The sequence below is a fragment of the Epinephelus moara genome, chromosome 1 (genome assembly GCF_006386435.1).
Source record: "Epinephelus moara isolate mb chromosome 1, YSFRI_EMoa_1.0, whole genome shotgun sequence".
NCBI classification, from domain to species: domain Eukaryota; kingdom Metazoa; phylum Chordata; class Actinopteri; order Perciformes; family Serranidae; genus Epinephelus; species Epinephelus moara.
Window position 1 is genome coordinate 36,114,486 of NC_065506.1, and position 26,159 is coordinate 36,140,644.

The 26,159-nt window shown below is 40.8% G+C and overlaps 1 protein-coding gene across 1 annotated transcript; it reads left to right on the forward strand.

Annotated features, from left to right (window-relative positions):
• Positions 1–3,265: 3,265 nt before the first annotated feature.
• On the forward strand, positions 3,266–26,159 carry tmod2 (tropomodulin 2). The gene is made up of 10 exons (XM_050034815.1): positions 3,266–3,405; positions 9,065–9,285; positions 11,912–12,068; positions 19,684–19,806; positions 20,189–20,263; positions 20,348–20,478; positions 20,572–20,679; positions 20,771–20,914; positions 22,462–22,606; positions 23,204–26,159. The coding sequence occupies exons 2-10, from the start codon at positions 9,160–9,162 to the stop codon at positions 23,233–23,235; spliced, it is 1,041 nt and encodes a 346-aa protein (XP_049890772.1). The 5' UTR covers positions 3,266–3,405; positions 9,065–9,159; the 3' UTR covers positions 23,236–26,159.

The following is a 26,159-nucleotide window of genomic DNA, read 5'->3' on the forward strand; positions in this document are numbered from 1 at the left end:
TGATCGCCGGTGTTTGAGGAAAGGTTTTATTTCCGGTTCAAGCTGCGGTGGACTCGTTGGTGTAGTGAGCGGTAACGGCCACAGGGAGGCGGTGTACACCACGGTAAAGGCAGGGCCTGAGGCTCTGGTTCAGAAACACAGTAACATAAAATAGTCAAATAAAATAAAAAAAACAATTTCCTGTTTGACTTTTTTCTTGTTTTATATTTTCTTTTTTGTCAAATACATAAATTTGTGTTAGGCCTATTTTGTCCTGCATTTTTCCAGCATATGTTTTTGGAGGGCCTACAAAAATCAGAGAGTAGAGAAAAAGAAAACAAAACTTCTCTTCGGTTTCTCACACCTTCCTCACACTTTTCTCTCTTTTTACAACTATTTTGAGAATATATTAAGAAAAGATAAGGTTTGTCAACAACATTGAGATGTAAAAAAATTAGAATATATAAATAAGAGCCAATTTACCCCTAACAAGGAAAGTATACCATGACATTTTTTAATATAAAATAAACAATATACAAAAATTACATAAAATAAAGTAAAAATGTAGAAAATCTATTTATTATTATCATTATTATTATTATTATTAGTTATTTATTTTAGTTTATTTTAGTTTATTAAGACAAATAACATGCACAACCTATAGCAACTCACAGCACGGTACATGTATACATATCTGGGGGTCACACAGTCATGGCTAAGCCTCCCTCTGGCCACCAATTTAGACTTGTCATTAGCATGTTAACTTCTTCCCCCAAACAAATACCATAACATATACACATATACAATACATACACACACCGACACACATGTCCAGAAATGATGTAATACATAAAACAGGCAAACACATGCCGACACACACACAAACTCCATGCAGACAAATAAATAGACAAATAATAATGGAAAATGTTTTCCTTTTAATACAAAATAACTAAGATGCCTACAATCCACGTAGCTACTCAGTTTAGGAAGATACAATTTGATAAAAGCAAGTAGCTCATGGCATTGTATACTACATCTTGCATCATATTTCACACACAGTTTCACATTTTTTATTAAAAGTGTTTACTTACAGGTTGTCTAGATTTGAGCATGTTATATATAGTAACATTTATAACCTACAAAACGTTAAGCAAAAACCTAGAGAGCAAACTAACCTAATGCTAACTACTAAATGGTCTGAAGACACTTATTCCATCAGTCTAAACATTGGTGTCATAGGTAATATAACATAAATAGAGACACATGTCAAGTGGAAATAGCAGTACAGTGTAAATGGATATGAGTGTAACTGGCCATGATGCAGGCCAAAATAAAAACGTAACCAACTATTTAACTTTTTTTGATTGGTTATTTGTTTTAGCGAAATCTGAATGACTACTTTCTATGCTTGTAACTGATTATGTGCTGGCACACATATGACGTGCCTTTCAGTAGCAGCATTTTGATGCCAGGCTCTGACTCACAGCATTGATATTAAAGCAATCATATTGTTGTGTTAGGCTGTGGCTCACAAGAGGACTATTATATCAATATTATTGTGAAGCTATAAAGGAAAACAGAGTGTATGAATGAGTGTCAAAAGGCAGACTTGCAGCTTCCATTGGGTATATTGCATGAAAACTGGGGCTACTGAGACTTTTAACACACATTTTGGCAACAGTAGATTTATTGGATCTGTCGTCTTCTCTTTCCTTGGTAAGGCTATATTCCTACAGTAATTATTTTCATTAGTGGGGCCAATCCCAGCCGACACTATCTGACAGAAATCTTCACCCTAGATGAGAGGCAGAGGCAGTATATGAAAAGTTAAAGCCTATCAGATCATTTCTGACACCACAGAAGATAAACCATGCTGACTGCCAAGTGCTTGCTCACCCTGCAGTAAACTCTGTCTTTACCTTCAGCTAATATGTACTGATGTACGGACAGAGAGCTGGTTTTAAATGGCAGTAACTTAGTTTTCCTCCCAGTACATTTCAACCCCTTTAGCTGATTACTATCCTTGATCTCATGTCAGCACCCACATCTCTTCCCAAAGTTTCTGTGTTACATGCAAAGCATCTTGTTACAGTGCACATATTGTGTGAACCCAGAGAGTGCATGAAATTCTATCTCCATTATTGTGTAACACAGTGTAGTTAAAAGGGGGATGAGCTCACCTTGATCTTTGCAATCAAGGGTAAGGTAAGGCTTTTAGAGTACACACTGTGTGTTTTGTGTGAGAGAGGGAGGGTAGGAAAGACTGACAGAAAGAGTAAGAGAAGGATTTTAGTTTCACATGTGAGTATGAAGTCTGTCTTTACAAGTCTACGTGATATTTTGTTGTCCACTGCTTGGCAGCACCTGGAAGCTGCTTGACATCTATGATCCACAGATTTCACACCAAACACTATTTCATTTTGTCTGAGCCACCCACACTTATTACACTTAACATTTACTCAGTATACCAGCTGTTTAATTACATAATTATCAATTACTATTATTCTATATGTTTTTGTTTCTCATGCTGTAATTCACTGCCACATCTGTGTAGGCTACTCTGTATCTATGTCACCTGTGCATCCTGAAAGAGAGATCCCTGCCCAGGGGGGGGGGGGGGGGGGGGTCCTCTCTTTTAATCCCTGTCTTAAAGAGATTGTTGTTGTTGTTGTTGTGTAGATGATGTCATTTGTGGTGCCGACTGAAACAAAAATGTGATTTGGGGCTATACACTATTAATCACATTGACTTGCCTTGTCTTATGCCTCAATTTAAGTGTGTTCTGTGGCAGTCTTTTGATCATATAAACAATATATAAGAGTGCTATTTAGGTCACACCCATTGCAGCTTATGAAGGTGTAGCAGTGAGTATTGTGGCTAAAACAAATTATTAACTCAAAATGAGCTTTTAACTGCTTCTCATGGTCTCCAACAGCAGTTGGAGTTTGCACAGTAATCTTGGAGATGTCATAAATAGTTATCATATAGATATCTAAATAACTGGCTGTTATAAGTGCAGTGATAAAATTGTTTTTGTTGGCAATATATTTTTCAGTCCTGGTTAATGGGATGTAATTACGATGAGCTATTGCCCAGTATTTTTATTTTATTTTATTTTATTTTATTTTATTTTATTTTATTTTATTTTATTTTATTATTTCATTCTATTTTATTTTCCTTCTCTATCTCTCCTGTGATTGGTCCTTCCAGGTAGAAAGAGGCGGGCTGACTCACGCTATTGGTCCACGCCCGGCAGACTCTCTGTTCATTGGTTCAATCTGACGTCACTCAGAGAATGCGCTGGCTCTCCCTTCCTGTGTTACCGCCCTTGGGCTGAGAGTGAGAAATCAGGCAGTGAAGACATCGCATTCATTGGGAAGACAGACGTTATTTGGACATTCCTTAGTTAGGTCCCATTGACGTCAGGTAAGAAAATGAACAGCTCGGGGGTTTGGGAATTAGCATATTAATTCAGTGAACTTGCTAGCCGTACAGTTTAACACACTATCACTTCTAAATGTGCTGCTTTAGCTAAACGGCTAGCAACTTGACTCAACTGTTAGCCTGTTAGCTACTACATGTCATCGGGTTATTTCGCATGGTGGGACTGCATCCGACAAATGTAGCTAAGTTACCAAAGTAAGAGTATCATATACCGCTTTGTCTGGCTTTAACTACTCATAGCAAGTGTGTGGTATCTTTTAGTAGGCGACGATAATCATTATCAACGTGTTAACTGTCAGCGTGACAATCATAAACATGTCAAGAGCGAGTTAGCTAACGCCGCTCCGTAGGCACAGGAGATGGATGAAACTATTTCATTGAAAATACCAATCAAAGGGGCACAACTGATAAAGTACTGCTGTCTATAATATCGATAGTGCGATATGGTATGTCACTTGATGGCAGTAGAAAGTGTTTTCTAACGACTCTGGCATCTGGTCATAGTTCTTGTTTTATTGTGTATGGCTGCTGCTAATTGTATTCACAATGTAGGACTAATTTAATCTTAGTTGTCCATCCCTGTCAGCCTGACAATGCATTTTACAGGCAGGGCATCAGTACCCCCAGTGTCTGGCTAAGACAAGGATTTCAGTGTTTTTTAGGACATAGTTTCGGTGGGGTGACTCACATCAGTGTGCAGGGTGAGGGCAAGGCTGTGGCTTTAGCAGCAGTTTTACTTGTTTGATAGGTGCAAGGTCATTGTGCCTGTGTCACTGAGTGTAATGACACATGCTTTGCTAAAGAGCTCATGTATGGGTTCATGATTGTGTGTTCACAAAAGTCTTTTGACTAGCAGGGCTCAATGGGGAATGAAGGGTGTGGTCCAAGTCTTAAGAGGACCTCTGCTTAGAGAAGTATAGTTTCCCCCTTAAAGCCTGAGGGCAGGTGACCCTTTTGAAGGTGTGGAGCAGGTAACCGAGTGGAATGTCAGGGCGACTGCTGACATGGCATTTTTCGTGCCTACCGAGTACCACCCTCTGCACTGCAGCATTACAGATAAACAGGCTCCTCAGATAGGATTTGTTTAACCTGCATACCTTTCACTGGAGAGTGAAACCTGGCCATGAGAGCCAAGTTTCACCCCAGGTGTAATGCAGCCACAGTAGCGAAGCGTGACTGTCATTAGTTGTTTTTTACAAAGGCATGAAAAGGCAGCCTTTCTTGGACCTGCATCATTCATGCAAGTCCTTGCTGAGTTGAAAGGCAGGGCACTCCTTGAAATCTGTTCTCATTATATAATAATGGTGTGTGTGTCTGGAGTGTGCTGCTAAAACAGAGGAGTATACAAATCATGTGTGTTTGTTTGAGAAACACCCCACTTCCTGTCTGGCCTTTGCCAGGTCTGTGCAAGAGTTGGGAGGGACAGAACATGCTTGAGTGAATGAACAACATAAGTGTTGGTTCTTTTTTCTACACATAGTTTTTGACTGTTAAACTAGAAGAGATAATAATACGCTTTTACTCTCCTGACATCTATATCTTCTCATTCTTTTCACTTTTTCATGTATTGCAGTTAAGTTACCTTAGTTACAGCATGATCAGACCTGCTGTTGCTATCTCTGTCTCCTTCCGTGTTTTCTCCCATTTCTGACACTTCAGGCACCTCAGGAGGTGGATGATAAAAAGGATAAAAGAGAAGTGAGTAACAACAGGGAGTAGAGACATAAGAGTAGAGAATAAAACTGTAGAGGAGTAGGTGGTAGGAGGAAGTGCAGACTCTTGTCCCCTGGGTAGCAGAGCTGGGTCATTCTAACTATAGTCTTTTTGTGTTGTTGGGGCGGTGCTCTATAATAATGTAATAACCAGTCACTGTTTCCTGTTCAGCTCCAAGCCGCAAGTTACTATTCCTCCAGGTTTTGCCTCTGAGATTTAAAATAGTGCAGGCAACCTGGATATTGATCGCAAGAGTTATACTTATAAACGTAGTAGTTTTTTTTTTTTTAAGCTGCTAAGGGTTATATTGTATTAGCCAGAGACATCTGGGTTGGTGGGTATCACATTGCATACTTAATGACCCAAATAATCTTAGAATTGTTCAAAGATGATGAAGCCTCGCCATTTGACCTGAAACTGGTTCAGACATATCATTTAAATACACGGGTAACCATTGTTGGAGGAAGTGATGAAAGACGTAGAAACCATATTTACATTCTACTTCCCTGTTTTCCATTACTTGATTTTTTAAAGATCATGGTTGGTATGTTGGCCCTGAACAAAACAGAAAGAAAGAAACATAGCACAATGTAACTTTGGTTAATGGGCATAGATGTTATGCATACTTACAACAATAAAATAGCTGTTTGTTTTGTCTTTTACGCACACATTCGGTAGATGAATTTTTCTACTAGGGCTCGATTTAACTTTGTGCAGGGTTTCTGCGGGTCCTTAAAAAGTCTTAAAAGGCATTGAATTAATTAATCTAAAAATAAGGCATTAAAAGGTATTAAATCAGTCTTTCAAAGTCATTAAAATGCTCAGCTGTTGGAAATAGGATTTTTATGAATCTTTCTTTTTCTGACGTTGCATTGTAAAGTCTCAAAAATAATCAGCAATGTTCATTTTTAAAAAATAATTTACTGAATTCATCTTGCATTAAGTTCACTTAGATCCAGATAGCAGATCAACAACACTCATATTTTGTTTCTGTCTGGGATGCTCAGAACAGAGGATCCACTGTCTGCTAGCTAGCTGTTACTGTACCCTGGATGACACGTGGAAGCACAACGAAAATTGGTTATTTAACTGAGGTTTAGCAGCATGGCTGAAACCGCTACAAGGCACTGCATATGAAGCTTGGTTGCCGACAAACTCCAGATTTTACCCATTTCTCTACTATCTTCATCTCCGCCATATATTATTATGCTATAATAAACATTTGGGCAAAATTGTCCCTAAACCCTAAGTAATTGATGTTGGTTCTTGTTTTGTTTTCTTTGGTTTTTGTTGCTGTAAAATTGGTCTTAAATCCCAAGTGGCATTAAAAGAAAGTCTTAAAAAGTCTTAAATCAAACTTGTCTTAAGCTATAGGAACCCTGTTTGTAAACTTTAGCCTTGCCTAAATCAGCCAGGTTTTACCACTTCAACTTTACCCCTTAACCTCCAGCCTGTCAGGTGAACTTAAATCGTGATATTTATGGCTTTGTCCTTGTGCAGTCCTCAATAATATGCTTATGTGACCCAACAGTAGCCCGAGTGCACAGGTCAGCGTAGGGAAGTGTAAGGTGAGCATAGAGTGCAGACGGGTTGGCAGTATTATTGGCTCGGAGCCATCTGTTGTTGTCTTCAAGGATTAGCAGAGGGGAGAGGGAGAAAGGAATCAATCAGATTGGACTAATGGATCCTCTCAGTGTCTCCACTTCGGGCCTGAGCCCACCCATTGCCATCATTATCCCTGTCTGCACGCCCCATTACTTTTCTGTCTGCAGGCTCAAAGCTACTGAACCTCAATGTTAAGGGTGGCTGTTGTTTTTGAATGTGTTGAGTTATACGTCAGTGAAGCGGAAAGTGTTTTTGAGAAAGTAGGATAATATGTAAATGGTGTTAAATTTGAGCTGCTTGTCATAAGAGCATTATGTGTGTGTTCTGTGTGACATAACACTGGTCCCAGGCTGGTGTCTCTGCTTTTCCCAGGTCTTGGCCAGAATTGTCGTCTCATCATCGCCTTTTGCATGTTGTTAGAATTAGTCTGGGTTATTTCAGCAAAATTAGGACCAAGCAAGTCATAAATCAAACTTCATATGATGTAAGATCAATATTTTCATAGGTTGCCTGACTGATGTGGAAGGAAAATGAAAAGAGTTAGGCTGAGATGTGAGGGCCTTTTGGCTGAATGCATCAAAGTCTTCATTCTCACATAATCCCAGTAAAGCTTCCATGTGTTTTTGTGTCCCTGGACATCTCGGTGTTGATTATGAAATATGAACAAAACTCCCCTTTCAAAAAAAACACGCGAGCAAAGGCTCGTGATGACGTCATGAGAAACAAACCCTGGCGCCGTTCCACGATCCCAGCACAGAGGACTGCTGTTGCGGACACAACAGGCGAAATGATTTTCATATGATTTGGATTCAATGGATATTTTTAATCTGTGAGATGGATGTGTGTTGGTTCTCCTGTGTATGTCAATTTTAGGATTTTCTTGTGTAAGCCTGTCGAAATGAACGTTTTATTCACATTATTTCACAGCCTGACATTTCAATTTGGGCCACATATTAAAGTCCATTTCTGTTGTTTCACCACCTTGCTTGTCTAGCACCATTAGCTTAGCTTCACCTGAGTGGCTGATCTCCTTCTTCCTAGTTAGCTGAGATAATATCCTGCAGTAGTCATTACTCTACTGACACTGTTTTCCAGGAATGGATTAAACTACTCTACGGTGTAACATTAATAGGCTGACATTATTATTGTAGCTCATTATATTCACCCGCTTTGATTAAAGCCATCAGTTCTGACATTTGGGCTCAGCTTTATTTGCTGGCTCTCAGGCTCGCAAATGCCCCTGATATGACTCTCGTAATCGCATCACAAAATAAATGTGTGTAGTTGTAGAGGTCTAATGGAGGAGGTGAGGGGAAGAATTAGTCCAGGACAGAGCTTGGATTGTGGAGAAGTAAACAGTCAGAGAAACACAGACGGTGTCAGACTCTGAGGGAATTCCTCTGAACTTGAGAAATCACTCAGGCAGCTCCGGGGAAATGGCACTTAATGTTTAAAGAATCTTTGGCGAAAGCAGAGTTGAAGCACAGCCAGGTTATTTTTTTCTGCTTGATGCTGTATTTCACAATTGACATGAATCAGTGAGACTGATGGGATATCCCTGCAAGTGAGTACTTGTTATGCCTAGTAAGTATTTACAGAAACACACACAGCTGTTTTTTTAACAATAGCATGAGTAAGCGGTTTATGTATCTGTGTAGTTAAGTGTGTGCGAGTGTATGGGACTAAGAGCATCTGTGGAGTCCTGCAGGGAATCTGGAAATCATGAGGTCATTTAGTGTTCGGACTGTGGCGTGGGAGAGGGAACTGAAGGCTGAAGCCTCCTAGTTCTGTTTGACAGGGTACACACTCACTCCCTCACACTCACTCATTCACTTATCTGAGCTTTATTTAATCTCAACGGTGGTGTTTTGTTCCTATAGGTTACTTCTACCTAGAATTTCCACCAGTGTTTCCTGCCACTGCTACAGATGACTTCATTTTCAGGCCCCTTAGTCGTTAGAAGAAAATTATACACATGCATTTTCATATCCTGTAGGATAAGCTTCTTTTGCTTCGTCTTTTTAGCTGTAAATGTGTTTTTAAGTAGCACAGAGTTGGTGTTCTGATAAAGATGTCCTCGTGGGAGTGGTCAGATGATTTGCCTCAGCCTGAGAAAGTTCTTCCTTTGTTCCAGCTGTGTGTATGTGTTACATCACCGCAAGACCTCGTTATCCAGCCCAGCTGTGATCAACTATTGTTTCACAGGGATGAGATGTTTATTTCAGTTAGGATATATTTACATTACATGGTTTTAATGGGGTAAATTAAGATACATGTAATGCGCCATCATCGTGAATGTTTATTTGTGTGTGTTTGTCTTCAGGTAGCCTCCCCCTGGTCTGGAGCAGTGAGCCTGAGAGGGAACATTGTGGCTGTGGTCTGCTGTTCAGTGTTGCGTAGCAAGCTATAGCCGGCACCATGGCTGTGTCGTTCAAGAAGGACATGGACAAGTACAAGGATCTCGACGAAGATGAAATCCTCAACAAGCTGTCGGCGGAGGAGCTCAAACAGCTGGAGACGGCCCTCGAGGAGATGGACCCTGAGGTCAGGACTCAGTGAGGGTTGGAGGGGCTCCAGGGCTCTTTAGTGGGAGAGAGTTGGGTGGCAGAGGGGTTTATTGGGAAGTTGCCAGTTAAAAAATAAAGAAGTCTTTATGCACTCATAAAAGCAAAAAAATCTTTGCAGCCATTGTTTTTATTTTCAAATAAGGGAAACGACTAAAATCTTAGCCATGCCCCCGTTTTCAGAAGGATAATACCTAGTACCAACAAGTTAATGCCTCTTTGTTGGACTTGGTTGAGGCAGATTAAGGTCGAGGGAATCCACAAAAAATATAGTATACCATTATCATAGGTTACTTCCTGGGATGCACTGAATGTCACAAAGTCAAATCCAAGGGTGGATTTTTCCCTCTGCACCTCCTAACCACACCTCCCAGTCCCCAGCGTCCCTGGTTGGGAAAATCATTTGAAGGGAAGTCTCAGCTGCAGCAGCTCTCTCTGCAGGCTGCCAAGTGTTTGTGTGTTTATTTGTGAGTGGAGCTAGAGAGTATAATGAAATCCCTCCAAGCGACTGGGCGTTTTATTTAAATTCCATCTAAACTGAGTGAGATAAATCACCCCACATGGTGAGCATTGAAGGCCCACAGGAAGCAGTCGGCAACAGTGGGAAAATATTAATTTCTGGATCGCATGGCATCAAACAGACAAAGTGGTACTTGGCATGTTCACAAAGAGAAGCACTGCTAGTTTTACTAAACGCAGGCTGGCTAGACAAAGTTCTCTGAATGTTCACACATCCTCTGTCACCTCCTCCAAGTTTTTACTCACCTACAACAAATGGTCCTCAGTTGGCTGCATTTTTACATTGGGTGTTTTCAGCCAAGAAGTTTCAGTTCACATGCATCAAGTTCAACGAGTTCATGGTATGTTTACTTCCTGTTGGAACTTGTAATTCATGTTTCTTTCCCATGTGACTCTCCTACATCTGGCATTGATGCCAACTACCACAGAGACCACAGAGAACACAGATATAAGGAATATACTGGCTTTTACTGTCAGCGCTGCATCGGACAGAACTTTGAGAACATACTTAAGTCTGGAGTAGACAGGCAGATGTTAGATGATGGGGGCTTGGGGCTAGATTGGATAGCACAACAGCTATACAATGAAACTTTATAAGAATAACAAATGTGGTCCAAAAAAACTGGTCCAAAACACATAATAGTAAATCACGATAGATACAATAAGTAGCACAATATGCTAAGTACAGACAACAATAACCAATATGATTTCAGTGTGAAAGGTGTTTACACATTTAGCAAAGATTTAACTTTAGGTACGAAAGATTTTTAGTGTTCATGGTTTCTGACGCAGCTCTACAGAGTCTTCCCAAGGGTAATTGTATGAATTCTTTGAAAAGAGGATGAACCGGATTGGCCACAATTTGTGGGGCTTTTTGTTTCACCTGCGATTTATATACACATCCCTGTAGTTTCTGCTCTTTGCCAGTAATTTTGCTGATCATGTTTGTAACTCTGGACAGTCTGTTCTTATCCCCCAGGTGCCCGTACCATGTACACGTGTTAAAAGTTCAAACACTTTCAACAAAACTTCTGTAAACAGTGTTTAAAAGACTCTTGCTTGTGTCATATATATCTAATGTCCTGATTAGATACAGGCACTGCTATTTTAAAAATGTATTTTGTGTTAGCTGTGCAACTTATAGTGCGATCAGAAAAAGGTTCCTAAATATTTGAACTTCACTACTGTTTCACCAGGCTGGTCATTAATCAGAGCAAGTGGAAAACAATGACAGACATTGTGTTGACTCACAATACCCGGCTTCTTAAGGCCAAAATACATGGGACAGGGATGCAGCGCCACACGTCTGCCGCAGCGTCACAGAGCGCCTCCATTTTTTAATCAACTGAAGCTGCTACACTGACCACAGAAGCTGCGTTTGCCAGCATGGACATCTTTGAGCTTCTTTCTATTTTTACGCAGCTGGTTTTGCGCACGGCTCAGTGTCCCTGCAACAATTAAAAACTATACTGAACTGTGTAAGAAACAAGTACAGTCTGTTTAAAAATAATTGAAATTAAAACCTATTCTGTACGCTGCTGGACTTGGGTGACGAATTTCGTTCTTTAACATGTTTGAATGACAAAAAAATGAACCTTGAACCTCATTGTATCAGAGGCAATGCTAAGCAGTAGAGCAACTTTAAGGGTGTTTTTACATTTCACGTTAAAATAAATCATTGCATTCTGTTGTTAAAGTGATCCAGGTAATTGATTCATTACCAGTTATTATAGTCTAGACTCTACATGCTTCCAAACCCTGCAAAACCAACTGCATCATCACTTTGCGAAACGCAGTCTGTGTAGCAGGGAAAAAACCTGCTCCGCCCTGCCTACGTGATGTGCCTTGTCTGTGCTGTGCCCCATGCATTTTGGTATTTAGTCTTTCTTTCGTATTTTGTTTTAGAAATGTTTAAGTAATTCCATGAATGGATATTTATTTCATCACACAGAAGCCATAGAGATACATTTACAGCCTAAAAGCCACAATTTACTGTAGTGTTTACCCTGTACCCAAGTCTGTAATGAATGTTTTGAAGTCCTTATCAGTTGACAAGTCTAATGAGTCTCATTGCCCTCTCTCCTCAGAATGCTCTCCTCCCAGCTGGCTTACGTCAGAAGGACCAGACGTCCAAGAAAGCAACAGGATCATTCAACAGGGACAGCCTTCTGAAATACCTGGAGAAGGAAGCCATGGAGTACAAGGACAGAGAGGATGTAGTGCCCTTCACAGGGGAGAAAAAAGGTGTGTGTGTTTGTTTACAGAGAGTCACTCCAACATGAATATTTACTATTTTAAAACCTGCACATCAGAATCTTTATGTTTAGTTTTTAAGTGCTTACTGGTGTGCCCTACATGTTACATGTTAAGGGCTTTCCAATAGACTGTCTTGAAATGACGACAACAAAACAGACGCCAGTAGGCATCTTATACAGTGTCATATAGTGTACCTCGCCTGACTCTCATCAGTAACATCATTAGTGTGTTGCTATCACATGTTAGTAATGTATTTCTCAGGGGGATGGAGAACCAAGGTGTGTTTGTGTGTGTGTGTGTGTTTGTGTCTGTATCAGCAGTACAGACATACAGCAGTAATTACTGCTCTGCTGTCTTAGGCAGGTATTATTAATGGATGTCTGCTCTTATGCAACATACAGCAGTGTGGGGGAGGTGTGTTTGCACGAGGGGATAGCAGGTAGGGAGTGTCAAAGGAGGAGGCAGGGTTAGGATGAAATGTCTCGAATCCATCTGTTTGCTGACGTTAGTTCAGCTCTGTTTGTATTATGTCTGTATACAGTATATTTACCTGAACATATTAGCATATTCAATTGTGTTTATTGTTTATTTAAAATCAGAAATCAGAAAATGAAAATTAGCTGTTATTAAGGTGTACAAGGATAAACAAACAAAACAGAAAAAGGTTGTGGGCACCCATGGAAAAAGAAGGGACAGGAGCACACTGATTGATTTGCAGCTTTTAAATCTGCGCACTAATGTTTCAACACTACCGTCTCCTTATCAGTGTCTCTGTCTGTTTCAAAGGTTTCATGCATTTTAAAGGTGCATGTGGGTCTACTGTTGTGCATACTCTCTGATGTGGGAAGGGTTGTTTACATTGACGAGGCAATTGTCGAGGAGTCAGCAAACAAGACTGAATAGCTTCATGCATGAGAGTTTATTCTCTATAGAGAGGCTCAGAGTTTGTGCCCAGAACAGTGAATACAGGGCATCTTTATACCGACACTCAGACGACAAGATGATGAGAAATCAACTGTAGCTTTCTTGAGCTTTCCTGATTTAATTGTTCTCTTGATTACATCAGAGGAGCATACCTGTTGCAATCTAGTATATAACACGTTAGGTAATCGGCTGTGTCTGTTAGACAGTCAATGGACTGTCTTTGAAGGCGAGATTATAGTGAATGTAAATCACTTTACCATGAAAGTAATGACAGATGTTTACAAAAGGGGAAGAAGACAAAATTTCCACCACAGCATGTAAACCAGAGATGAGCGAGCCAGGTCGGTGATCACACATATATGATATTGGGACGGTGCAGTACCACAGTGAGTGTGCTATGAGACAGTGATGGATACCTGTCTTTCACAAGCAGCCGAAAGCGGTGCGTTAAGCCGTTAGCTTAGTAGTGTTGAGTGTAATTTGAATTTTGTTACCAGGCTGGGTTTCAGTTGTCACAGCATTTTTTGAGCTTTGTTAACTGTGTCAGATCTTCCATACTCGGTTATTATTTTTCTGGCTGCTGAGCTCTTGGAAAACTCCCAAACTAGAAAGCGTGTTGTGTTACTATGACAACCGACAACTGTGATGTCATTAGCTGTAGCATAACTGCACGTTAAACTGCGTTTTTAAGTATGTGATTTTGATATTGCTTTATCCTCTGTTTCCATGTGTTTGAAAATGTAACATAAGGGCCCTGACACACCAAGTTGATGGTCAGCCGTTAGTCAGTGTCGGGCTGTCGGTGAGCGTCTCTCACACTAGTTTTTGAGGCGTGTCCTGCACCATTGGCACTAGTCAGCCCCCTTTATTTAGCAATAGTGCACTGTAAATATAATGAGTGTATAATGTGTTCTTCCAACATCGGGTTTTGTTGCCCACTGGCATATTAAGTCTTGAATTTGTCCGGTTGGTCTTCCGGTTTCCATTTTTAAATAACAAATATAGACAGTAGCCACCAGATGGTACAGAGTTATTTCCTCTCACGCAGGTACAGAATGTGTATGGTAATGGTAAATGGACTGCACTTGTATAGCACCTTTCTAGTCTTCCGACCACTCAAAGCGCTTTTACACTGTGAGTCACATTCACCCATTCACACAAACTGGTGGCTGAGGCTATGATACAGAGTGTCACCTGCTATTCAGTAACCACATGCACTCACACATGGATGGAACAGCCACCGGGAACAATTATGAGTTGAGTATGTTGCCTAGGGATACTTCGACATGCGCTGATCTTCCGATTAAGACGACCTGCTCTGCCTCTGAGCCACAGCCTCCCCTGTATGCTTGTTGGCCATTGGCTGTAGACTTTGCGGTGTTTTCAAGTGCAACTTCTTGGCTGAGACACAGACGATATGAGGCAACACAACAGTTGGCCTTCATTGTCACTAATTCTTTGATGTCGGTTTGGTGTGTCAGGGCCTTAAAGTGTAGTTAGAGTAAATGCTGCAGATTTTTTGATGTGGTAAAAGGGTAATAAAAACCCACAATAAATGAACAATGATAGGATAAATCTTTCGGCACCCTTGGCCCGTCGTCAAAGAACCCTAGAGTGTCTTGTCATCCACTTTCCAACCACCATTGATAGTTATTAGTAAACCATAACTTGATGTGCTCAAGACTGAGGCTCAGGCTGAGGTATTCCTCAGACAAAACTATGCAAATCTGAGCCTAAAACCTTATTTGAATAGGAGTGATTTCTCTAGTTGACCTAGATTTTTTTTTTTTGATTATTTGTTTGCTCATTGATTGAAATGTCAATCAACAAATATCTTGGGGGCTCACTGGTTAAAGGTGCTTTGAGTCCAGCTGTGGAGTTAGTCTCATATCAGAACTATACAATGAAGTCCAACTGCCATAAAAAATATTTTATAGCAGTTGAGTGTGATTGTATGTGATACTCACACAGTTATATAATCAGGCCTATAGTATTGGCATTGAGAGAGTGAAAAGACACAAGGCCTTGAATGTGGGATGCATCATCATTACAACAGTCTGCGATACCACAGAGTTGTTTACCCAGAGGGGAATAAAATTGTCGGAGGATTTCTGGAGTTTTGTCAGATGTTTGTGACAGATTTTTTTTCCCTCACAGAAATAAACACACACTGCTGATCCAGAATTAATGTTGCTGTAAAAACTGAAATAACCTGATCTCTTAGAGGAAGAAACCAGTTCTGTCCAAACAGGTTTTAAGACATACTTGTGTTAATCCATGACACTTTCTAGAAGAGGGGAAAAGAAGATGCTTTATGTGACAGCAAACAAAGTGAGCAGAGCAGAAACATTACTGGGTGGAAATTCTTGTGAAGAGGAATTCCTTTTGTTGGGATCTCCAGAGATCTGAACGCTACTCCCTCACTGGAGAGTAAATATGGAGCTGACATCTTCCCCCTAACCCAACCCTGGCCTGTTAGAAATTATACTCCCGCTGTGTGTGAATGTGTGTGTGTGCATGAGTGTGTGGAGTCCCTGTGACAACATGGAAAACTGAAATCACTGTGGTGGTTCTGTGGAATGTTGCTGATTCTCTTCCCCTTGTTAAACCCACCCCCTGCTGATAAATAATGTGGTCATGAGTGTGTGTTCATCTCCTTTCAATAATGCACATAATTTCAGAGGAAAACAGCCTGCTTAAATGCCATGGCAACCATTGTAGCCTTTTAACCACTTTAATGATATTATATTGGGTCAGTTCTTCATATTGCTTTTCTAAAAAAACAAACATTGTTTTTAACTTTTGTTTTCCTCTGGGTTTGGAAGCACGTAACATTAAGAAGTTTTGGCTAGATAGTGGTTTAGATTGTTAAAGGAAGATGTGCATTACGATTATATTGTTCAGTTGAGGTTTAAAATGGCCACAGCTGACGTAAACATCATCATGTGTCAGTGCAATGGAATACTTATTCCTTGTTACACTAATTGAAGCATTAAAGGCATGCTTCTGTGCAAGTATGATAAACATCATGTTTGTTGAGGTCACACTGGAGGGTGTGGCTGTTCAACCAATGACAACACACAAACACAGGAGCTTTGTACCACACGCCTCCAGTCTTCACTTTCTTATGAATTGCTTTCATAGTTGAAGCATTTTCCATTTAGGGAGACCTATTATGCCTGTCCATATTTTGTGTCTTATATATAATCTTACAATAAACATGGCCAGAGTTACAAATAATGAGGTAACTGTATGTACAAGTAATCCCTGTAAGCAAAAACCTCAGGCTTCACATTGTTCTGAACACTTTGTTTGCAACGTTTTTCTACTCTCATCTACAGTATGACGTCTTAGTGTGCCAGATTTCTTTATGGTAATCTGCTCCAGGCGCACTGCTGCAACATACATTACATTTACATTATATAGCATGCACTGCTACATGTCACTACATGCTAACGACAGGGAACCATGTCATTTTGGTTGCCGATGTTGATCATTTCCCCCTGATTTCTAATCATATTTCTGCTGGAACATGTCCGGTTGTGTTTAGAAGCTTTATAAGGTGAATTTTCACGGTAGAAAATGCTGCTATTCCTCATTACAGTCATTCCCCGGCTGCAGTGACGGTGCAGAGATGCAGAGATATGGAAGGTCCAGAAATATCGACCAATCAGAGCCGACCGGGTTTTTGTCTAGGCGAATTTGCGTTTCCTAGGATAGCGAAGGCATGACCTGCCCTACCCTAACCAGACTCACTCCTCTTGCCTAACCCTAACTAACCCCTGCAATGAAGACAAGTTCTGGCCAATCAGAGGGAGAGTAGGGGGAGTCATAACCTTTAAATACAAGTATGAACCTGAAAATGAGCATAATAGGTCCTCTTTAAGCAGCCATGTGTAACAGAGAACTGGTACAGCAAAAGCATTAAATCTGTTACTGCTAAATTGACTGCTCAAGTTGTAATAAAAGTTCAGTTTATTAGGGATTACTCTCGTTGGTTACATCATATTTTTATCGTTTTGGGCTCATATCTATGTGGTCAACAAACCAATAGGTTAGCCAGACTTAATTTGAGAAAACCAAAGCGAACAGTTTGTGTAAACATCAGTTTACAGAGAAATTTCTGGGTTCAAGTGATCTGGCTAAACTGTTTGTGTGTTCATGTCTGATTTTCTTGATAGTTTCAATTACTTCAAGACTGTTTACAGAGATGTCACTGTGTTACCAGACCTTAGCAGTTACTTTGTCAGGTAAAATATTATCATAACCTATAGAAATATTTTCCCAAACTACAAAAGTAAGACCCAAATCAGAAGTTTTGTACTGTTCATGTTAATCTGTTTAAGAACCAACTTTACAGCATCTCTGTCACCATGCACAACACCAAGATGATGTATTATGTGTTGCGTCACATGAAAGGGAGTGATGAATGACTCGTCACATCGAATTAAAGAACGCTTTAGGCGTTACTTGCTTGACTGACAAAATCTGTTGCTCTGACTGGAAAGAATCTGAGTCTCCAGTTACAGGCAGACACGTTGTTATTGACGTGCCTATTTTTCCATTTGCACAATGTTGTACCATGATGTGCTTTCCTCATTCAGTCTGTGATATATGCTCCTGTTGGATCATACACATGACAAAGCTTTGGGACTGTCAGTCTCTTGGCAATGTCTTCTTGTTGCCTCTGAGTGGCTAAATGTCGCTCCAGAGGGACTGGCACAGGATGCTGCCTGATGACTGTATTTTACTGTTTACTGGCTTTCAGGAAGTGCCAGAGCCCCCACTTGGGACTAGTTTGAACAATTTGACTGGCTTGACTGACTTAGAGGGAGGGAAAGAGGGAGGGCCTGTTCTCGGGGTGTTTTTGTTTAAGGAGACAGGCATATAGAAGCAAATGGCAGCCGCTGGATGGTCTCTCCATCCAGTGCAAGTGTTGCCCCAGCAGTGCAGTTTTAGATTAGACTCCAGTCATTGTTCCATGACTTCCTGCGCTCTTTCCGTTTCTTCCTTCAGATAGGTTACCATGGCAATACCATAGCTGTCATGTCATGGCTGGATGGAGTTCAGCTGGTCTGAACCACTGACGGTTGGGGAATGTTGTGTAAAACAGCAGGGGGCCCAGACTTATTTACACAGCACATTTCTGTTGTTCAGACTTCACCTCCTTGTCAGAAGTACAACCATTATTATAACTGTCCAAAACAAGAATTTTAATCAGTTATTAGTTAATATTTTCAGCAACATTCACTCAGTGGATGTAATTAGGCTTTTGTAAAACTTACTAACAGACTCAAATGTCAAAGTGAAAGTAAGTATGCCTATGAACAACTTGATCTTTGCCACTTCCCTGTGCATTGCAAGAAAGCAATGTACAAGGAAGTAATGTTTAATTACTTCAGAATGAGCCATTTATATCCATATGCGAAGCTGGTGTAGATTAGGGACTGGGTGTCGTCACTACGGTGGCCCAGAAGGCACAAACCAAACACTTGCTCTAGATAGGTCCATTTACGTTTTCATGTTAACCACCATAGTTCTCCTACACGCTTGACACACAGGAGAAGCTCAGCTGGTTGCAATCTGCACCCTCAATCCTAGACACTAGAACTTCTATGGATTTAAAGGTATATCATGTAACATTTACACATTAGGGTGGCACGGTTGTGCAGTGGTTAGCATTGCTGCCTCACAGCAAGAGGGTTCCTGATTCAAACCCATGATGAACCCATTTAACACCCTCACAAAGTTATTCTGAGTATGATTGTCTTGACCAAGAACAACTGCGGTGGGCTACTCCACGAATGAATTCACCACGTAACATCTGCTACAACAGTTGTATGGGTAGTCCACTCTACATTACATTAGCTAAAGTTACTTGTGGTTATTTCATCAGACTGAAGTGACAAAGTTTGAATAACGTGAATAAACGTAATGTGACGGAAACCATAAGAGACATGATTTCTGCCGGAGTCACGTCAAATAGATTTACATCAGCAATGGTGGTTCTTTAACTCCCATGACTCCATGCTTACACCAAAGTCCATCTTGTGTTACAGCTTTGATTAAGAGATCCCTAGAGGCAGAAATTAAATACTGTACGTTTAAGTAAACGGGCCAAGAAACACACGGTGTAGAAATAAATTAAAATGAGAGATTAAAGCTAAAGAGCGAAAGAGAGAGATTACCATTTCAAGGTCCGGCTGTGTGATGTGTGCTGTTCGCTGTCAAAGGAAAAAAGTACAATGTGCGGAGATTCATTGAAGAGCTGATTAGTGTCGGTGTCGATTCCTCTATGTGTGTATATTAATTATACAGTTGCTTTATCTGGGAATTATCTTGCTCATGGGCACACACACATTCGCACACACAGCACCTGGCAGTCATGCAATCTTATGATTGTGGCACAAGGCAAGAGGATAGGAATGGCTGGAGGAGAATGACGAGTCACATTAACCGCCAGTTAACAGTTGAACATTTTTTATAGAGATTGGAGGTTGTGCAACATCTCATAAAACCCTCACCTGGCCTGCATGTACCCATTTCTTCTGTCTGGGTTAACGATGTTTAAGTAATTTACTGCCTGCTCATTTTTAATGAGGGCTGAATCATCTCCTTAGAGTCAAGAATCTGTACGATATTCTCCTTTCCTCACTGTCTGTACCTTCTTTCTTTTCAGGTAAAGTATTTGTCCCCAAGCAGAAACCCATAGACACATGCAAAGAGGAAGTCACAACCCTGGATCCAGAATTAGAGGAGGCCCTGTCCAGCGCCACAGATACAGAGCTGTGTGATCTAGCAGGTAAGAATAAACAAATACCTTTGAGAAAGTCATTGTTTAAAAAGCTTTGAAAAGATTACTCTGTTGGGGGTGTCTTTAAAATGGAGGCTGTTGTGGTTGTGAGAAACTTTCAGTGTGCCTGAGCCCAGTCTGCTGGGACTGTAAAACACAAGGTCCTTTCACTCTGACTGTCTCTCCCAGGGCTCCGTCCTTAACTGTGTGTGTTGATGGGGGAATAAAAAAGGGCTTACTGAGCAAAGTAACACCATTTGTCTGCCATGGCCTCTAGATTTGGTTACCTTTTATTCACTTACCGGTGCATTTTTGAACCCTGGAGAACACATGCAAACACACTGATTCCTCTCCACAGCTGCTGAGTCTATGGTTTGCTTTTGTTTTGCAGCGATCCTTGGTGTTCACACACTGGTCACCAGTAGTCAGACATATGATGGGACTTCATCTAAAGAGGGTTACAACAGTAAGTACAACCACAGAATTTACTTGTGTTAATTCAGTCATGCCTAAAGGATCAATATCTTGACTGCTGCCTGTGTCTCGTTAGATGTAATCAAGGGGGAGAAGATGAACCCAGTGTTTGATGAGCCTCCTAATCCCACTAATGTAGAAGACACTCTGCAGAGGATAAAAAGCAATGACAGCTCCTTAACAGAGGTCAACCTCAACAACATTAAGGTACACAAAAACACAAGCTTTCAGAGTGTCACAGTGTTTACATGCTTGTCTATCCCTGGACTGATGGCAGTGTGTCTTTGTTTGGTGTTCCAGAACATCCCAATTCCCACGCTGAAGGACTTTGCCAAAGCCATGGAGAAGAACACGCAAGTCAAGAAGTTCAGCCTGGCAGCGACACGGAGTAACGACCCAATTGCTGTGGTGAGAGGGAGTGGCTTATATGGGCTTTTAATGGCTTTGTTGACACCTGACAATTCTGCATTTTCATCTTTGCCTTATCTCCTCCCCCCAGGCGTTCAGCGACATGCTGCGAGAGAACAAGACGTTGCGAAGTTTGAACTTGGAGTCCAACTTCATCACTGGGGCAGGGGTGCAGGCTTTGGTTGATGCATTGCGAGACAACGACACACTCACAGAGATCAAGATAGACAACCAGGTACCAGATGCTTTGTGACACACACATACATGCATCAGCACACCAGGAGTTAAGATGATAAGAGGCTTCTTAGATAAGTGGCAACCTCTGGGGCGGAAAAATTAAGTCAACATGCCTGGAATAGCCACTTGAGGTTGGCTCCAGAAGCCAGTCAGTCCCCATAGACGCCCAACTTTACAGCGGAAATAAACATTTTTACAGCCTGGTACAAAAACCGTTTGGGTCTGTTTTATGACAACTGTACAGAGGGTTATTTTTTGTATAACTTCATTGTTTAAATGTTGTCAGGTTTAAAGTTATGCATAATTAAGGGCATTGGTGCTTTGTGTGAAGGACTGTCTGTGACGCATCATGACAGTGTATAGCCCCTTTTAGACTGCCTGTTAAAGGCAGGAATGTTGTTTTATTATTCTGCCTCGCCATTCTTTATAAAAGACACAGTCACAGAATGGGGGGACAGAGTTGTCTCGCCTTTACGCCTTTAAGGTAGCGGAGGTAGCTTCTGCGTAAAAGGGACAGCCAGTAGGACGGGAACATGGACAAGACAGGTGTGACGTTGTGACAATGTGTTAATATGTGCAACCCACTGCTGGGAGATTTAAAAAGCAGCTGATAGCAGTTAGCAGCTAGCTCAGAGAGGAAAAACAGCAGCCTAAAATGTCCGCAGACTGGGGGAGACAAGAGGTCCTGGAGCACCTTACCCTCCAAGCAGAGGACGAGATTAGCCGCCATATAACAGGGATGGTAAATGATTTTTATTGCCATGTTATGCCATTATAATCGCCCAGGAAGTGCTGTCAACCCATATGTTACATGTCACATCAGAGGCTTACACTGTTGAGTTATATGCTAGCATGCTATCTAAAATCACACGCGGGGATGGCATGATGCCACTGTTGTTTGGTTCTGTGTTAAAAGCAAAGGCAGCTTAATTAAGGGACTTCGTAGCGGCTCCATTGCACAACCTCTATGTTAAAAGGGCTTTTGACTCAGATGCCCCGTCGCTCATCCACAGCTCAGCTTTCTTGTCTAAGTATGGTCACTTCTGGCTCCAAATATTCAAGATGGTGACAACCAAAAAACCGAAGTGTAGGCTTCAAAAGTCAACAAAAGAGTCAACAAAAGGGTGACGTCACAGTGGCTACGTCCTATTATTTTTATACAGTCTATGTTTATAGATCATAAAACTCTTTAGAAGGTTAAAAAACTCCTGTTGCTTTTTTCTATATTTCATTCTTTTATTGCTGTCATCATTCAGGGTCGCTGTAGGTGATTACAGGGAACTTGTGACTGATGTCTTTGCGCTTTTTTAAATAGTGGTTTCACGCAGCCGAAAGTAGTGGAGAATGTTTGTGTTAAGCAGCGTGCAGTCGAAGAAAATGCCAACCAACACAAACCACTGCCTGAATAAAACACCAGATGAGAGTCTCCAGTAGTGGAAACGAAGTCAAACCATATCCCTTATAGTAATTTCGGCTATAAACCAAAGTGAAGTCTCAACTCTGATGTTCAGATCTTGACCACTGTATATTTTCTGTGTGTTTCAGAGGCAGCAGCTGGGCACTTCAGTAGAGATGGAGATAGCTAAAATGTTGGAAGAGAACAACAGCATAGTGAAGTTTGGCTACCACTTCACCCAGCAAGGACCTCGCTCCAGAGCTGCTGCAGCTATCACCAAGAACAACGATCTTGGTATGACACACACACACACACACACACACACACACACACACATACGCACACAAGAATTTGAGATTTGTTTAAACTTGCAAAACCTGGATGAGTTATAGCCCATTACGTTATCTCTCCACCTGGTTTCTCTCTCCTTAATACGTCAAAACAATTTCAACATCTCTGCAGTTCATCTGCTTTTACAGTGTTTTTTTTTCTTCTGTAAGACGTCAGTCCTTAGTGACGACCTCTGCTCTCTTTTAGCTCCTCCTCCTGTCAGAGTCGTGGTAGCGCAGGTCTGATGCATGGGTGTGACTCAGAGTGTATCAATGCATCAAAGTGTTTGAATGAATTAACAGTATGGACATTGACACAGTGTGATCACACAGCTTTGAGAGTGATGACATCTCACTTCCTGTTTTCTGCACACACTGTTGAAATGGGTTTAAAACTTTGATCGCTGAGCTCATGATGACTTGCTTAGAGATGAACTAACAGGCCTGTGTAGGTTGAAGATCGTGTAGCATGTTTGCAGCTGTTCACTCTTATATATTTTTAACTTGACTTTGGGAATAAGTCATGCCTGTGGCTCTTTCTCACCCTACTTTTCATCTTTAGTCCGCAGGAAGCGAGTGGAAGGGGACCTGTAGGGACGGAGCCCACACTGTCTCCCAGCCAATCCTGTCGTTTCATCTCACCATGTGGAATAATTTCAGCCAATGCCCTGGTCTCATCTCACTGTGTGGAAACTTTAGTCTTGTGCCAAACTGTGGGGCAAGGCGCGCTAAACCAGAACATACATCTGAGAAGAAGGGAAATAACTGGAATTGCCCCCTCCCCATTTACATGTTCATACTTATGTTTATTATTATGTTGTTATTGAAGGTGTAAATCTGATTAGTTTTTAGTCATTTCATTTCAGCTGCTCCTTTTTTTCGCCTTTATATGATCTGTTCAGACTTTTTACTTGCTTTTTCTCCCTTTTATATTACACTATAATCACGTGAAATAAACATGAATATTACCAAGTAACAGAAACAACAATAACAGCTTGTAAAACAGTAACTAACATTGAGAAAGCCCTGTATCCAAGATAGTTTATAGCCTAAGCTCCCAGTGGAAATCCTGTAATGAACCAGCAGAATTTGTCACTAGAATGGTAGGGATAGCTCTGAAGTTGATGCTTGTGTCTATCAAGTGTTGCAGTCAAGACCGAGACCAGAGTGTATCAAGACAGAGTAGAGACCAAGCTTGAGTCCTTCACTGCAGGAATCATGATAAACTGTGGAGTACGCAAACAATCCACATTCCCATAAAAACATCCACAGAAAACAAATAAAGATTTCACTTCATTCACCTCTTTTATTGCCAGACTGTACCATTAGAAATGTCTTGATGAAATAATCTAAAGGCATTGCAGAGGTGAATTTAATGTGAGCAAATTTTCTTTGTTTTCTATTAGCAAGCAAATACTAAGGAGCTGAAATAAACTTAGCCAACACTCCTTTATTGCTCTGGCAGTTCAGTGATATCCAAGCAGTTGTGGTCTTGACTGGTCTTGAAATAAAATCCTAAGACTTCTTTGGTTAACACCAAGAAGAGACTGAGTAAAAATGCGGTTGAGTTTGAGACAAGTCTTTCAAAAAGCGGTCTTGAGACTAGAGTTATTTTGAGCACTACAACACTGTGTCTGTCTAGACTTAAGCATTCAATAGTGACATAACATAAAGTCAAACCAGTCTGTTAGAACCCATAGTAGATTTCAGGGGTGACGCAATATTTGGAACATGTAAAATGTAAATTTGACAAAATTAAAGACATTTCTACCATAAATTGATGCAGAAAAGGGACAAATCGGTGCTTAAAAATTCACCAAAAAGCAGAAAATAAGTGTTTAATTAAAGATTTCTGGCGGGGGACACCCCTCATGTTTCATATCGTCGCCCCCGATGTTGAAACGAAACCTTCACGCTTGGTTAGAACCGTATCTTACTGGCTGAATGGTCATAGCTTAGCCATAACCACTGCAAACCTTGTCTGACTGTACAGCTGTAAGATAACACAAGTTAACATAAGGTAACGCAAGATCTCTGTTTTACATTCCATCTGCATGGTGGTGTGCAGGTGTTGTTCATTTGGAGTTGCCTTGTAAAGCCAGCTCAACTGTCTGGCTGGTGTGTGTAACGGTTAAGTTTGTGCCGGCCTCAGAGCAGATGCTGGCTCACCCCCCCTTTTGTATGAATTTAACACTGTACGTATCAATGCATAATGTTTAATAATACATGACTGTTCTATTCTAACTGAAGACCTTGTTTTCGTACGGTTCACATTCTGATGTTGGTTTTTCTGATCGCTCATATCCCTCAACAGGAAATTATAACTCGGATATTTTGAATCATGTAAAAGTGGGATTGTACTGTAAAAGAAACAGGATATGAACTTCAGTCTAGACTGAAGAGGCTTTGGCCTGCGCTTACAGACGATGCTGTAAATGTCTGCTCAACACACTGGGTTTCTCCGATGCTTAATCATGCCAAAGACTAACACATGCAGTGCTTAAACTATCAGTGCGTAACATAACGGTTATTGGTTCAGGTTTTGGCTTTGCAGCTACAGTCACTTCCTTGCAGTACACATTTGGGGAAAAAGAGTCTGCGGGTAAATAATAATGATTTAGATCACGTCATGCCATTATATTTTATCTTTTGGGCCATTTATAGTTCAGCAAGTAGTTCCCTGAGATGTGAGGAGGAGTTGGCAAACACTTTCACTTCTCAGGTTATAGCTAGCAAAATGTTTCTATGAGCAACATCTCCCAGATAGAAAGTCTTGTACAGATCTTAAATTTCACTTTTCCTGCCTCCTCTTTCACACGTTCACTCAGCTCTCCGCAGCATCTCAGCAGTAGCATGTCATTCATTGTGTAACCGATAACAACATGCTACTGTATGTGTGCCTCACACTGAACTTCCTGAGGCACACAGACGTGCTTGAGATGGGTCTAACAGGACTAATTCAGGATTACTTGAAACTTGTACATACTGTTAATGTGTAATAGGAACAATATGCTGGCATGAACATCACTCGTGAACATCATGTTTCTATTGACCAAAAATGTTCTTTCATCCTAACCGCCTCACATTCCTTGGACACGAGTTGTATGGCTGAGTTCAGTACTTTGGGTTTTATATCTGTGTACTTCTTCCGCAGTCATATCTGATAGTATTTCTTCTTGGACCTCTTTTGTTTTTTTGTTTTTACATTACTGTGCTTTGCTGGTGGACGGTCGGCTTCAGTGGAAAATTGCTTCTTTGCCTGGGCTTGTGATTCATTGTATGTATATTAATTGTAAAATGCCATCTCAAATTAAAACTGCACACACACTCACACACACAGACTTTAATGTGTGTACCACATAAATCCACACAACTTGTTGCTGAGATTTTTTTGTACTCTAAATCAAAACCCAGGTGTAGATTCAATGTAAGGAATATGTACTATTGTAAAACCACAAGACTGGTAAAACGCACTGCTGAATATAAGACATCCTCAACAATAAATGTTTTTACATACA

Excerpts from the sequence above, each read along its gene's own strand:
- tmod2 (XM_050034815.1), top strand. The coding sequence starts at position 9,160 with ATGGCTGTGTCGTTCAAGAAGGACATGGACAAGTACAAGGATCTCGAC. Across the intron at positions 19,807-20,188 it reads AGAGCTGTGTGATCTAGCAG|CGATCCTTGGTGTTCACACA; the intron begins GTAAGAATAAAC and ends TTTGTTTTGCAG. Across the intron at positions 20,915-22,461 it reads AGATCAAGATAGACAACCAG|AGGCAGCAGCTGGGCACTTC; the intron begins GTACCAGATGCT and ends TGTGTGTTTCAG.